Source organism: Lactuca virosa, chromosome 6, assembly GCF_052849685.1.
Source record: "Lactuca virosa cultivar CGN04683 chromosome 6, Lactuca_virosa_CGN04683_v6, whole genome shotgun sequence".
Classification (NCBI taxonomy): domain Eukaryota; kingdom Viridiplantae; phylum Streptophyta; class Magnoliopsida; order Asterales; family Asteraceae; genus Lactuca; species Lactuca virosa.
Genome location: NC_136431.1, coordinates 168,344,686 through 168,359,763, shown reverse-complemented (window position 1 = coordinate 168,359,763; position 15,078 = coordinate 168,344,686). Strand labels below are relative to the sequence as shown.

At 32.6% G+C, this 15,078-nt stretch overlaps 1 protein-coding gene across 1 annotated transcript; it reads right to left on the bottom strand.

Annotated features, from left to right (window-relative positions):
- Window positions 1-12,257: 12,257 nt before the first annotated feature.
- On the bottom strand, window positions 12,258-12,917 carry LOC145122062 (protein NDR1-like). Its single transcript, XM_079057736.1, has one exon. It carries the CDS (start codon window positions 12,915-12,917, stop codon window positions 12,258-12,260), a length of 660 nt encoding a protein of 219 aa, XP_078913862.1.
- Window positions 12,918-15,078: the final 2,161 nt, after the last annotated feature.

Sequence of the window (15,078 nt, the reverse complement as noted above, 5' to 3'; positions counted from 1 at the left end):
TCGGGAAACAACAAATGGACAGAGAGAATGATTATAATCCATGTCTCAGTCCATATGATATCTAGAATGGAGGAATATATGATCCCTTATCTAATGGACAAGTCATTGACAAGGTCAGAGTTCGACAGCGGCTTTAAGAGCTACGATTGCCAGTTAGGTTTTGAAGTCATACTCAATAATAGTTTTAGACTTATCCAAGTGGGAGACTGTTGGATTAATGTCTAAGTCCATAACTATATTTGGTATGTACTTGACCCGACCCGGCATGGTCCATTTGGGTTGCACTTCACCGGCACAATTTATATGGATAGTCTTTTGAGAATAGTATATTTATGATTTATATTAATATATTATAAGTTCTAATATATTAATATGGAATCATATTATTTAATTAGTATTGATCAAGAATTAATTTAGAATTAATTAAGTGATCAAAAAGAACTAATTAAATATGGACTCTTATATATATGGAATGGGCCAAGTTCATTTAGGTTGGGCTAAGCTTTCATGGATGGTCCATGGAGCTTTTAACCCATGGATCCTATGTAAATGAAAGGTCATGGGTATTAGGGTTTACATGGATGTAACCCTTATCCTCCATAATATATAAAGGGGTCCTTGGCTCACAAAATTGGCACAAGTGTGTGAAAATAAGAGTGGGCCGATTTTAGTGTGCATACATATTCTCTCAAGTTCTTCCAAGGTGTTTTGCTGATTTGTGATTCCATTTGAGGCTTCCACACTATTGGGGCTAAGCTCTTAAAGCTTGAAGACATCAAGCTACATCAAAAGGTATGTCATCTAACTAGAACTTTGTAGTATAGGTGCTTCATAATATGCTAGTTAGGATGAAACCTTGGAATAGTTAATATTTGCATGTATAATAGAGAAAACATAGATCCAAGGTATTTAGGGTTGTATGTGCACCATAGGATGTTGTAGTATACAAAAACCCAACAGTTTACCGATATGCTACGCTGGTACATTCAGTTTCGACAGACACTTCTTGCTATCATTCCTCGGTTGTTCAAGGTTGTGAAGAAGGTGAAGGTTACACAACCAAAATAGTCTCTCGCCTCATTTGCCGCAAATGGGGAGATTGTTGGGTCGAATAGTGTTGCGTCTTGGGCTCGGTCCTTAGCCCAGTTTTGCTATCCGGTTTGGGCCTGTCCAACCATGATTACTTTATTAGGGTTTAGTATTTAAGGTGCATGCATGCATCCTTTATTAGAATTAGCTTTCATTTATTACTCTGAACATTCTACTACAAACCCTAGCTCGCCTCTACAGTGGAAGTTCTTCATCGAGGTCTGCTGAGGCGTGACTACATTTGAATCATTAAGCATTATTTGATTCTATATTGTGTTTACTGTGTTTGTTTGATATTTTATAGTTTAACCTGTTCAAGATCTAATCGATCTAAGAGTTATTCAACTCATTAAAAACATTAAACATGAAAAATTCTTAATGAACATTGAGTGCCTCATTCTTTGCACGAAGTTGAGCTCGTGTGAGCACTCCATCATGAGGATCACCAAGAACTTGTTCTTTTGGATGACTTCGAGTCCATCTATCCATTGAAGGATATGCAGGATCAAAATCCAATGGTGTATCTTTGAACATTTCTTCATTTTCAGATTATTCCCCTACATTCGACATAGAATCAGGTAACTCATGAAACAAATCAGTATTAACATTCCAAATATTTTGTAAAGATCCATTTCCCCCCCCCCCCCCTCAACAATTGGATTAATATTAGGATGCTCCCCCTCGACATTAACATCTGGTTGATGTTGCTCCCCCTCAAAAGTATGCTCCAGCTCAATACTACTGATTGAACTCAAATGCTCCCCCTCCACTTGATCATTGGGTATTACATGAAAACTTTCGTTGATTATCAGAGAACTTGTGGAAGAGTTCATATCAACTGCATCCTGTGATATGGTCGAATCATCACTATGTTTCGATGCTTCAGGGATTTGATTATCATCAGCATTAACCTCTTCATCAATTTCCCTGTCAGGAACACAAAAAATTAAATCATAATCAAAATATAATGAGTTCAAACTTTCAGTTTCATCATTTGACTCTTTAATGATTCGTTTTTGTTCAAAACATTTTTCAACTCTTTTGACATGATCATCATCAAATGTGAGACTAAATGTTTCTTTGTTTTTCCCGGTTCGCTTGTTGAGCACCCTGTATGCCACTGAATTATGAGAATAGCCCAAGAATATTCCTTCACCAGCCTTGGACTGAAATTTCGAAAGATTATCCTTAAGATTCATAATGAAACACCTGCAACCAAAAACATGGAAAAATTTTACATTTGGTTTCCTATTGTTAATGATTTCATATGGGGTAATTTCAAATCTTCGATGAATAAAAGACCGATTCTGAGTAAAACAAGTTGTCGAAACTGCTTCAGCCCAAAGATATTGTGGAAGATTCGCATATGTCAACATTGTTCGTGCTGCTTCGCAAAGAGAATGATTTCTCCTTTCGACAATACCATTTTGCTATGGTGTGTAAGGAGAAGAAAAATTATGCTAAATTCCTTTGTCAGTTAAGAACGAATCTAGGATTTTGTTCTTGAACTCTGAGCCATTATCACTCTTGATCTTGTGAACCCTTTTCTTCAGACTTAATTCGATATGTTTGATGAAATCGATCATCACTTGAGTTGTTTCTGATATTAAACGAAGAAAATATACCCAAGTAAACCTAGAAAAATCATCAACAATAACCAAAATGTACCTCTTTTTGTTGAGTGTTTCAACAGTCGAAGGACCACAAAGGTCAATATGAAGAAGTTCTACAGGTTCGACGATCTTTGAATCAATAACAATTGGATTACCTTATCTATGTCGTTTTCCTTGTTTGCAAGCTGCACACAAAGTATCATTATCAAATTTTAATACAGGCAAACCACGAACAAGATCTTTTACCACCAATTTATTCAAGTTTTTGAAATTTAGATGAGAAAGTCTTCGATGCCATAACCAGCTTATGTCATAAGAAGCTTTTGAAAGGAGACACGCCGAGGGAACACCAACAATGGGTTTGATGTCAAGAGTAATCATATCGCCTTTTCGTTTGGATTTCAGCAATACTTCTTTTGTGTAAATATTCGAAATCACACTTCCTTCTTCATTGAAAACAACCTGATTGCCAGTGCACACAACTAGTTGTGAAACACTTATCAAGTTGTGTTTAAGACCTTCGACATAGGCTACCCTGTTCACTGTAAACTTGGGATTCGTAACTTTACCATAACCTTTGACATAACATTTATGATTATTTCCAAACTTCACCACTCCAGCATTCTCTAAACTTCGATAGTCTCGCAAGTTTTCCTTCTTTCCAGTCATGTGACGTGGGTAACCACTATCAATATACGATTTATCATCATATTGCTCGTCACTCAGAACCTGCAATTAGTGAAAGAATTTAGGGCCTCAAGGTTGTTTGGGTCATTGGTTATTAGAACAAACTGCATGATGAAACGAAGATCCTAAAATCTAGTTTTGAACTTTTGATTTTAAGCTATCAATTAAGTCCACATCGTTAGATAAGGGTACAGAAGTGTAATCATTCGAGGGTTTAAAGTCAACATTAACTTTCGCCTCTTTCTTCTGAGTTCGTTTCTCACTGACTTTTTCTTTTGAAATAGCTCTCCATTGTTGAACAGTAGGATTCGACTCTTTGGATGACGAACTTCCTTGAAAAGATTCATTCAAATATTTCTCATAAGCATCCTTGATCTGTTCTTGAGAGAATTTCCCTGATTGAAACCTTTTTCCTTTTCCTTCTAACCAGTGATTGATATTCTTCACATCTGTTTTCCCTTTAACAAATGACGCTTTAACTGGTTGTTTTGAAGGTGGGTTTGGAAAATTTGGTTGTTCTGGCTTAAAAGATTCATTTCTTCTCCCTTGAACCTTCAACTTGTTAAAATTTCTTGATGGTAATCTTATTGAAACATGAGGTTGATACTGATTTTGAAAATGATTTCGATACCCAACTTTTTTTCTTACAAAAACTTTTTGTGAATTCAAAAATTGATTTTGATGAGAATCTTGATGATAATTCTGATGTTCATTTGATTGAAAACCTCTTCTTTCAAAATTGTTTTGTGAAAACCTTTTGTTTTGATAATGTTGATCAAAATTCTTTGTTTCTTGGTGTTTCACGTAATTCTCATGATAAGAAGTTTGAACATTTGTATTCGAAACTTTTGCTTTGGTTATGAAAAAATCTTTTTGTGATTGAGTGGGTTTTGAATTTGGTTTGTTTTGAACACCAAATGATTTTTGAGTTTTTGTCTTAATAGGATCATTCTTTTCTTTTCAGACATTTTGGTTGAAGCCTGTTGATTCTTTTTAGTTTCAAAATCCTGCCAATAAGCTTTCTTTCGAGCTTTGTTCATTGAAATTCCATTTTCTTTAGACATTTTCAAAATATCCTCTTTTGAAATTTTAACTTTTTGATTCGGTTTTTCAAAAACATTGGCATTTGTTTGTTGTTCAACCTTTGATTTTTCAATTTTAACGGCCCAATTTCGACTTGGTTTTTGTCGTTGAAAAGTGGATGAATTTTTATTGAGATTATTTGCAACATTACTTTGATTTGAGAAAAATCCTTCCTTTGAAGCTTTCTTGTTGTCCTCTTCGACAATTTTGTTAACTTCAGGTTTAACCTTTTCTCCATTTCTAGTTGTAACAAATACTTGATTTGGAAAAATGACATCATCCATGCACTTGAAATTTGGATATACAACAGAATTTGGTTCAAGATAATGAGAACCCTTTTCTTTCCAGATTTTGTCAAATTTCTCAGTTTCTTCGTAGACCTGCTCAACAACAACTCAGGGAATTGTTGTTTCCTTCAAAACTTCTTCATCATCATCACTATCTGTTGGACTATCTTCGACAGTCACATAGTCAGGATCATGAACATTCGAAGTAGATGGTTGGTCTTTGTTAATTTTAACCAAAGAATCACAACATTTTCTTTACCCTTAGCTAAAGATTTGACATTAATGACAAACAATTGAGAACATTCAAAAACTTCCTCTTCTTCAATTTCGTTGATATTATCAGAATCGTCTTCGATATCAGCAAAATTGTTTTGAAAGTCAGATGTCGAATTCTCAGTTCTTTTCAAAATTTTGATTTGTTTGTCTTTGGTTAATGTCTGATTAACAATATCAACTAGATCATTTGCATTTAGATATTCATCAATTTTCACAATTCCATATGGATATCTATTATCAGGAACCTTATCAAAATCAGAAATTGTCATCACACAGTCATAAGATGTTGAATCTATTTTCTCCCTTTCGAAGGCTAAAAAGGGTAGAAGCTTCCTATGCTGTTCTTTGCTAATGTCAGATGAATGATGCAATTCGGTCAATTTACCATATAATCTTTTTGCTGAGTTACAATAAATGTTTCTTTGTTTCAACAAAATCTTATTGTTTGAATTCAAGCTATCCCTATCACACATTATATTTGTAATTTGTAATTCTAAATGATCTATTTTTTCTTTCTTCGACTCCAAGATCCTTTGTGTTTCTAGCAGTTGAGTACTAGACCTTTTAGCATCATTACTAGCACAGTTAAGCAGATCATTAACATAAGTAATTGCATCATCAAACTCATATAAAATCGAATTATAAGCATTGAAAGGAATGTTAAAGGATTGTAAAAGAGAACGTACCTGGGATGTCATTGGGGATTTATGAGTAGACGTCGAAACGAAACACTTTCCAGTAACTTTCTCTTCCTCCTTTTCCTCATATCTTGCGAACATGGCCCTATGCGAAGGATTTTGCATTTCTTCATCATCGGAGCCTGAGGACCATATCTGATATGTTCCCTCTTCATCATTTTCCCATTTTGCAACAAGAGATACTCCTTTCGTCCTTGATCTCACTCCCTCTTACCTCTCCGAATAATAATCTTCATCTTTGGCCCTATTTTTCTTTTCGTCCTTCTTTCGCAACATGCAATCATTTATCATGTGATTTGCTTCGTTGCAATAGTGACAGTCAAATCCAGAGTTCCCTTTGAGCTTTTTCTGCACCTTCGAATCTTCATTCTTTACTTCTATCTTCTCAATCTTCTTTTCCTCATTTACCTTCCCAGAAAAACTTCCCTTAGCTTCACCTGCTCTTGACTTTGCATTAAAAGGCTTTTGGTAAAACTTCTTCACTCAATTATTTGAATAAAAAAATACAGCTTCGTCATCAGAGTTGACGATAAGACCTTCGTCATCAGAGTTCTCCTTCTCAGCCACTTCTTCTCATTCTCTCTTCCATAAACCTTTTACATAAGTGCAAGCAGACCACCCAGACTGATCCTTGTTTCTTCAGCTATTTCATTCACTTCTGATTCATGTGCTTTCAACACGTTGTAGAGATCATTTAGTGAAAAATAGTCGAAACTTTTTTGTGTCTTCACCATCAGACTAACATGTCGCCACTCATTGAGAAGCCCCATAATGAATATGAGATTGAACTCCATTGTCGACCTTGTGATCCCATATCTATTGTACTTGTATGTGAGTTCATTCAGACGATCATAGTACAATTCAATAGATTCTCCTTCTTTTTGCTTAAAGTCTCTTAACTCCAACAGACATTGTTTGATTGAACTGATTTTTTATTTCTCACTGCCCTAATACTTTTCCTTCAAAGTATTCCATATCTCCTTTGAAGTTTTGCAGCTACGAACATAATTGTATACGACAAGTGGAAGAGCACCACGGAGTTCTCGCATACATCTCTTTTCATTTTTCAGCAATTTTTCAGTTTGTTCATTAACATTTGGATTTGTAGCAGAAGTTCCAACACTACGAACAACAGAAGGAGGATGAATATCATCAGTGATGCATTTCTAGAGTTCCTCATCAATTCCTTTTAAGTAGTCCTGCATATGATCAACCCATTGATCGTAGTACTCAGGAATTAACATAGGAATCTTCGTAGATGATCCTAGAAGATGAGAAAAGGAGATCATAGTGTTCATGTTAACGTTCGCCATTGATGTACGAAAGGTTTTTGAGAAAAGATTCAGGAATTTGAAAATTAATGGATGAATCAACCAGAAAACAGAAATCGAACACTCGACTAAACAATCTAATCGTAGAATCGAATCACTACTGAAGATCTAAAAGGATTTTCTGAATCAAAAGTGCGGAAACTTTTGAATCTAGAACGAGACTCAAAATACTTTTGAAATAGGAGAAAATCATATCAATGCAGAATGATTCCTGCTCTGATACCAAATGTAGTGTAGATTGAATCGAGTTTGTAACACGAGATCAGAGTTGAGAAATAATTTAGAACATACAGTCTAAATATAATCTGGTGTGCTCAATATATTGCTTTCAGAGAATACAAGAAAATATGAGAGTACAATTCAAGTCTTCATGCTACCCTCTAAACATGTATCCAACCCATATTTATAGGGATAAAGAAAGCAAACAAAAAATATAAAGGACTGACACGCTAAAAGCTTTGATACAATGTGACCTTATAATAAACTTACAAACAAATCATTCGACACTAACAAAGACATAGACGACCTTCGACACCTCACAATAATATTCGACCTCAATAAGTAACTTATCCACATATAAGTTAGGGTTGAGATCTATTCACATACCTTAGTTAAGGTCTTTATAGTGTGTCACAATTCATTAGCTACGTCTAAACTCCTAGCATAGCCACACTACTATAACCGTTAATCTTCGGAGCGAATACGCATGTATAGATCTATACGAGGTTGACATCCCCACCTGCGGTTGTTAGCTACAACCTGGACCGATCAATCGAAGGGGGTGATTACTATCTACAATTGTTACTATGACGTACAATGAAGCGTTTTAGAGGGGGTACATTCAGTCACATAACTCAGTTATAGGAATCACTATAAACATTAATTGGAATCTCTCTCTCTCTCTCTCTCTCTCTCTATATATATATATATATATATATATATATATATATATATATATATATATATATATATATATATATATATATATATATAAACCATGCAATTGGTTTTTCTCACTTCAAACAGTTTTAAGTATGGTTTTACTTATGGAATAATACCTCTTGGTTTTCAAAGTTCTTTAATGGTACTTTACAAACTCATTTTCAATTATGGTTTTATTTACAAAGAAAATACTTTTTGGTCTTTTTAAAAGTATCACTGTTGTTAGCAGAAAACCTAACCAAATTTGTGTCGACCCTCAAAACTACATGTATTCTCAGGGAATCACTAAACATGGAATTACAAGACAGAATAATCATGGATTTCAGGCGACCTAGCTTACTAGCTTTTGTTATACCTGCCTATCTATTTAAGGCAATTCATGTATTATCATTATATGTAAGAACTTTGTATTCAAACTTCAAGATGGAATACACCTATTGTTTGTTTATTGTTGTATTTGTGATATATATATATATATATATATATATATATATATATATATATATATATATATATATATATATATATTCATTTTACCTGTGATCCATGAACTAAGTCGCATAACTTGGTATGTTCTGCCGCCTCGGTCGGGGGTGTGACAATGGAGGATAGCCGTTAGGAAGACGATGTCGTCAAGGAAGCTTCCTGAAGTTTATTTATGTCTGTTTCTTTTCTAGTTATGTTTACAATGTGTCCTTGATCTATTGAACAATGTTTCCTCGAATAAGTTATAATGAATAAAAGTATGTTTTTATGTTATATTTATATGTATTGTTCAATACATTTGTTTACCTCGATCCAATATCCCTACGTTGCACCGCCTGACGTTTCTTCCGTCGGCCAGGGGTGTGACAATGGAGCATTGAGAGCACAGAGAAATGGAGCTTTCGGTTTCAAAGTTCTGCCTATTTAATTTTTGGTTTTTCATCAAACAACATTTAAGTTATGTTACCGTACTTTAAGTATAACTTATATTTATGTTTATAATTGTTATTTTGAACTTATAAATAAGATCTATTAGTAATAGCAGTCGTTATACTGACCGATCTACTTACGAGAATAAGGAAAAGGTAAGGTAAATGAGGTGTTTAAAGTGGATTTTCCAAACAATATATCTTTATATGTCAAACGGATCCTACCTCCGATACGATCAAACCTGGTTATTTATTATCAACTATACGTCAATGTTTCGTTTGATATTATTGATCAATATTATAAAAACTTGTAACAATTGAACTTTATAAATACGAACAAATAATAAGGATTATTAATATTCATATTTAGGTCCATTTAAAAGGGAATCTGAAGTGTAAGTCAAAGATTTGACTTTTCCATGTGTCTTCCACCTATATCCGGTGACTGTCTAGTTACTTTCATGAACATAATTTAATACCAGAATCTATTAAAAAGTATTAAATAGCTGTTTAAAGTCTATATGTGAAATTTGATGTTTATTATTTGGAATATTTGTTAAATGTGTACTTAATAACATGTATTATATGAACCAGTTATGGTTAGTTATTTGTTAAAATGTTTATATGAGGTTATTATGTGATAATCCTAAAAATAAGTATATTTACTTAAAAAGATTATTGCATGTTAAAATTTTAATATTCTGGTACGACAAGTGTCGTTCAAACAAGAGTTAATATAAAAGGCGATTACAAGGATTGTAATCCCATCTAAGTCTAAGCTAAGATATACAAAGAATATTTAGATCTAGTTAAGTTGGATAAAAGAATAGTCTCGTGTTGTATTGAGATAGTACGGTATAAACATGAAGATGTTTTGGAAATGTGTTATAAGCATTAAAATCTTACCTTGTAATAATTTAATAATTATAAAGAATGCTTAGTTCAAGATAAATTAAAAGAGTGTTTAGTTACACCATGTGTTGTAAAAACATTACATAGACAGGAAATTGTGCTGATTATATGCTTTGTAATCTTGTATAGTTATACACTAGGACATAAAGAAGATGCTTAGTTTAATTAAGCTTGGATTTTGGGTAGCATCATATTGATGGTGTGTGGGATAGGAACGGATAGTAGAAATCTATTTTGTGACACTATCTCGTGTTGATGTACAGTTTATGTAGCGGAGTACGAATAGTATTCCTTTTTATAGTCAAAATTAGCAGCTCCAGATCAGGCAGTCGGAGGGTATGTCTGGAGCATCTTCCAGGGTAGGATGAAAACCATAGGTGTCTCACCAGGTTTCTCAACTTGACCCACTCAATTTATGTGTATCACAAATTACTAGGATAAAGCTTTTGGAACTTAATTAGGATGTCAGGTAATTTAAGAGATAACATGCATTAGTGTCATGAACATTAGGTCTTAACGCAGTAACAATGTAATATATGAAATCCTAGAGTTTTTTATTTTGAAACAACATCTTTACTCAAAGATATTTTAATAAAACAAAATAGTCTCCGCAAATGTTTTATTATACTAAGATTTTCCACAAACAAAAATGATATGATTTTAAAGCATAAAGAAATGTTTTTTTTGTTCTGAAAATTAGGGGATGTCATAGTACGAACTAGGAACAGTGACTATTTATAGAATTAAACTTTTAGATTAAGTGTTGATGGTGAGAGGTGTCTAGTATATTTCAGGTAACATATCTTGGTACAAACACCAATGAAACTAACACTTCTAAGCATATTTTTTCAATTTTTCAAAATCAATTAGCCCAAATCCTTCACTATCACTTATACATACTATACCTTCTTCTAGTATAAAGAACTATATGAATTAAAAACCTATCATCTCATCTTAATGGTTATGTTGTTGGCAATGATTTTTTCATAGATCTTCATTTCATGTGCCATTATAATATCACCAAATTTTTTGTTTGTGTCCCTAGTTCTACAAAACATTACAGTTCTACTTTTGCCTTCAATGTTGAAACGTTGTCACAAGAACATGTATTTTTATCATGAAGCTATATGAATTCCAACTTGAGAAGAAGAAATGCAAAAGAACATGATTGTACGCCATCGCTATCTTTGCTACCGCCATCCAACCACCACCGTCGCTATATCTGCTTTCGCCACCATCTTTTCCACCATAACCACCATCTAATTTAACTATCATCTAGAAATTCATGTGGTTGTAGGTATTGGTTTTTTGGTTTTTATCAGGTATGCTCAACGCGGCTTAATATGATCTATACAACATGCAAATGCGATTTAATATGATCTATGCAACATGTAAGGCTTTAAAAATAAACAATTTTTTTGGTATTTAATCTACATATTTCGTTTGCACACTACATTCGTTTACATTGCAAAAGATTAAACATCTAAAATCCTTATTGGATTAGTGTTTAACTTATTTAAAACAACTCGTAATTTTACCGAATTTACATACTTCTTGAGATAAAAAAAAATATATCGATTGTGTGTAGTTTCATTATTGTTTGATTTTAATAACAAAATGTTTGATTATAACAATTTAATGATGGCTATTATATTTAGTATTTGTATATTGAATGACGCAAAATAAATAATAAATGATAATTAGGAAATTTAAAAATGTGAATTATGATAATAATAATAATAATAATGATTTTAAGCATTAATAACGGGTTCACATCAATATTTCCTATCATATATATTAAAAAAATCCGTATTATTTTAAAAAGGATCAAAGCGTTGAATAAGCGATATTTTATTAAATAATTTTTTTATATGCTACAAAAACTTATAGTATTATTTAAATAAGGTCTGAAGCGTTGAATAAATTTAATATTTCATTAAACATGTACTTTATTATATTTTATTGACAACATGGCATCCTTTAAATCACAGCAGATGAGTCTATTAAAAAAAGACCAAAAACATTGAATAAATATAATATTTGTTTAAACCATATCTCATAGTATTAAAGTTAGGTTTATCATGATCGTTGTTGTGGAAAATTTTATGTAATACATCTAATTAAAATATAATTAGATTTAATTATATATAACAATACAATATTAATTTGCGAAAATAATATATAAAATATAAAAAGCGGAAAAATAATTCTTAAGCGATACATGGAAAAAAATTATGAAAAAAATAGTTTTGGCAGATATCTGGGCGATGTATTTGAAAGAATGTTGATATTTCATTGATGTGGTGTCCATTATAAATGCTCATGTGCACAATTGAAAGATGATTAGTATTACACTATATGGATGGTCTTAAAATCACATATTCAAAATTAAATTTGGGTTCTAACATTAGCTAGGTTTATCGGTTCACAGAAGAGAAACAAAGGCCAGGAACAGGAAAGCTAACAAAAAAGCGAGACTTAAAAGACCCTGAATCAAAGTAACCAAAGGAACTGCAAGTACCCACCGCCAAACTCCCCACTTATTCGATCCAGAAGTGTATTTCATTTGAATGGTCTTTAGAACAGACGTCCCAGTGTTGTCGCTAACCTCCACAGTAGATTGCATCGTCAGATGAGACCTTTTGTTCTCAATAGACTTGAACTTTATGTCGGCCTCCAAATCTACTACGAAATCGATCATTTTCGATGGACCATACATGATAACGTTCGTCTCACCCAGTCTCCTTGGTCGTTCAGTCGATGAAAACAAGTCTTGAATCACCACAGATGCTTGGATATGTTTAACCTCTCCGTTCCCTTGATAAAAGCCTTTAATGGTAGATCGTTCGATGATAACATTGCTGCCTGTTGATATAGTTGATTGCAAATAAGTGATGGTGAGATTTAGAGGATCCTCGTAGTAAATGCCTATCCACGAGTTCTCATTCTGGATTCTCAGTTCCAAATAGATTGCGGTGTTTGTCGACGAACTGGATGTGTTTCTCAGTGAAACAATATTGAAATTGTCGAGATAAATGGTAGGACGGTTACGGGATAAAAGTAGGACTGTAAAGTAACCGGCCATTAAGAATATAATTAGTTGTATCAATGCTTGTATGCATGAATTTTCAGCCATCGGAAAATGAAAAGATAATTAAGAGGGGAAAGTGAATGATAACTGAGCTAATCTTTGTTTCCTTTATAGACAATCTTTGACAACCTTAGTTTAAAACTCCCAAAACAGTCCCTGTACTATCTTTCCTGTCATAGAAACGTGCCTTCGATTTAAGTGGTTGTCTTCAAATTTCAAACTATATATATATACTAGCCGTCACCCGTGCATTACGGCGGACGGCGAATAGTTTCTTTTAACGAATATTTCTCTTTTGGCGATTAGATTCCTTTTTCAAGTGGCAACTCGTTTCTTTTCCACAATGTCGATTGCTTTCCTTTTGTTGAGTAATTTTATTTTTATGAACAAATTTCTTTTGGAAACTTGTAATTTTCAAAATAACACGTAATGCATTCAGAGTAAACCGGAAGAAAGATTGAATTATGTTTAAACCGAGTTTCAAAGTAACTTATACTATTTTCGTTATGTATTATAAGCATTAACATAATATATATACCAAAAAAATCAATAATTAATAGAAAATAACATAAATTGTTTAACAAAATTTATAATCAATTAAATATTTGATAATAAAATAGTAAACCTTCATTTCCCATTTTTTAATAAACTACTGGGAATATGCAACTTTTCATCTTTCTTAGTTTCTAATATTAATTTCACTTGCAAAATATTTTTATTGTCTACATTATATAATCAACAAAAATTATATTTCCACCCTCAGCATTATAGATGATAATTAGAGAAGGAATGGTATATGTGTATTTAATGAAGAAAAGAAACTATCTGGGTGCGAAACATATTTATTTTATAGATTAATAGAATGTCAGTAAAATAACAATCATAAAAAATGACTTTAAAATAGAATGCTACTTAAATTCTAGATTTTTTTTAACTCTAAAAATATGAGTAACGATTATTCATATATCCTTTACTTAAGACTAACAATCATGCATATGATGCATTACCCATAATGTGAACGTCAAAGGTTTAATTACGTATTACGAAAATTCTTATCATATAATATCAAACTAATTTATTGGAAACAATTTTTTTGCATCCAAAGCAATTAGAAAATTATAATCATATTCACTTCATCTAAATATTAAGAATCATCATAACATAGTTTATTACATACAACAACTATACTCACATCCTGCAACTAATATTCCACGTGTTTTTGCTTCTAATATTCTTGTTGTAGCATGAAGTCATCAAATAATATATTTGCATGTTCTCTGTATTTCCAGTGAAGATGCATGTTTTCAACAGTTTCCATAAAAAACCCCAAGTCAACAGATAAATTGCATTATCATTAGCGACGGGTGGAAAATGGAAAGGAATTGTTCATTCCATTCGAATGAAAAAACGATGGAATGCTTCCCAGACATCAAATTATAGTTTAAAGGAATTAGGATAAAGAGGTCTAACTTTACCTCTAAAGTGCATGGGTCTCCACCAAAAGAAAACGATACATTTTATTCATCCATCAAGTTGTGGGCGACCAACCTCACCCCAATCTTCACCCTGTTAGACAAAAAAAGTGACAACCAAGAATTTTTTGAAACATATTTATAATTTGATAAGTAAAACATAGCACACATAGGAAAAGATTAGAGAGCCCTGGTGCAGACATAATAAAACCCAAAATTCACTAGAATTAAAAAGGTTAAAATGGTATTCAAGTTCATAAACATACACTGAAATATATACAAAACCAAGTGTCCATCATATTAGCAAGCTATTTTTATGACAAACTGAAAAGAAAAAAAAATCCACGAACCTGAACTGATCCATGGTTGGCTTTTCTGGAGTCTAGAATTTTGAAGAACAACCATCACAATTACTCCTAGAGGCTAAAGCCCAATAGAATCATTCTAGTAATTTTGTTGTTTTTTTCCACCGGTTACAACACTCGTTATATGCTGCACAAAAATGTTAACATTGAGTAAATATATGTGCAATATCAAATGACCAAAAATACAAATAAAAACAATTTTCTTACTTCTCAAGGTTAAGGTGGTTCAAGACAAATCTGACCACAATCATACTCTATACCATGACCATCTTCAATAACACTGAAGAAATTAAAATATTAATACATACTCAGGTACTC

Bases quoted from the DNA above. Each gene is read 5' to 3' on its own strand.
- LOC145122062 (XM_079057736.1), bottom strand. From the start codon at position 12,917: ATGGCCGGTTACTTTACAGTCCTACTTTTATCCCGTAACCGTCCTACC.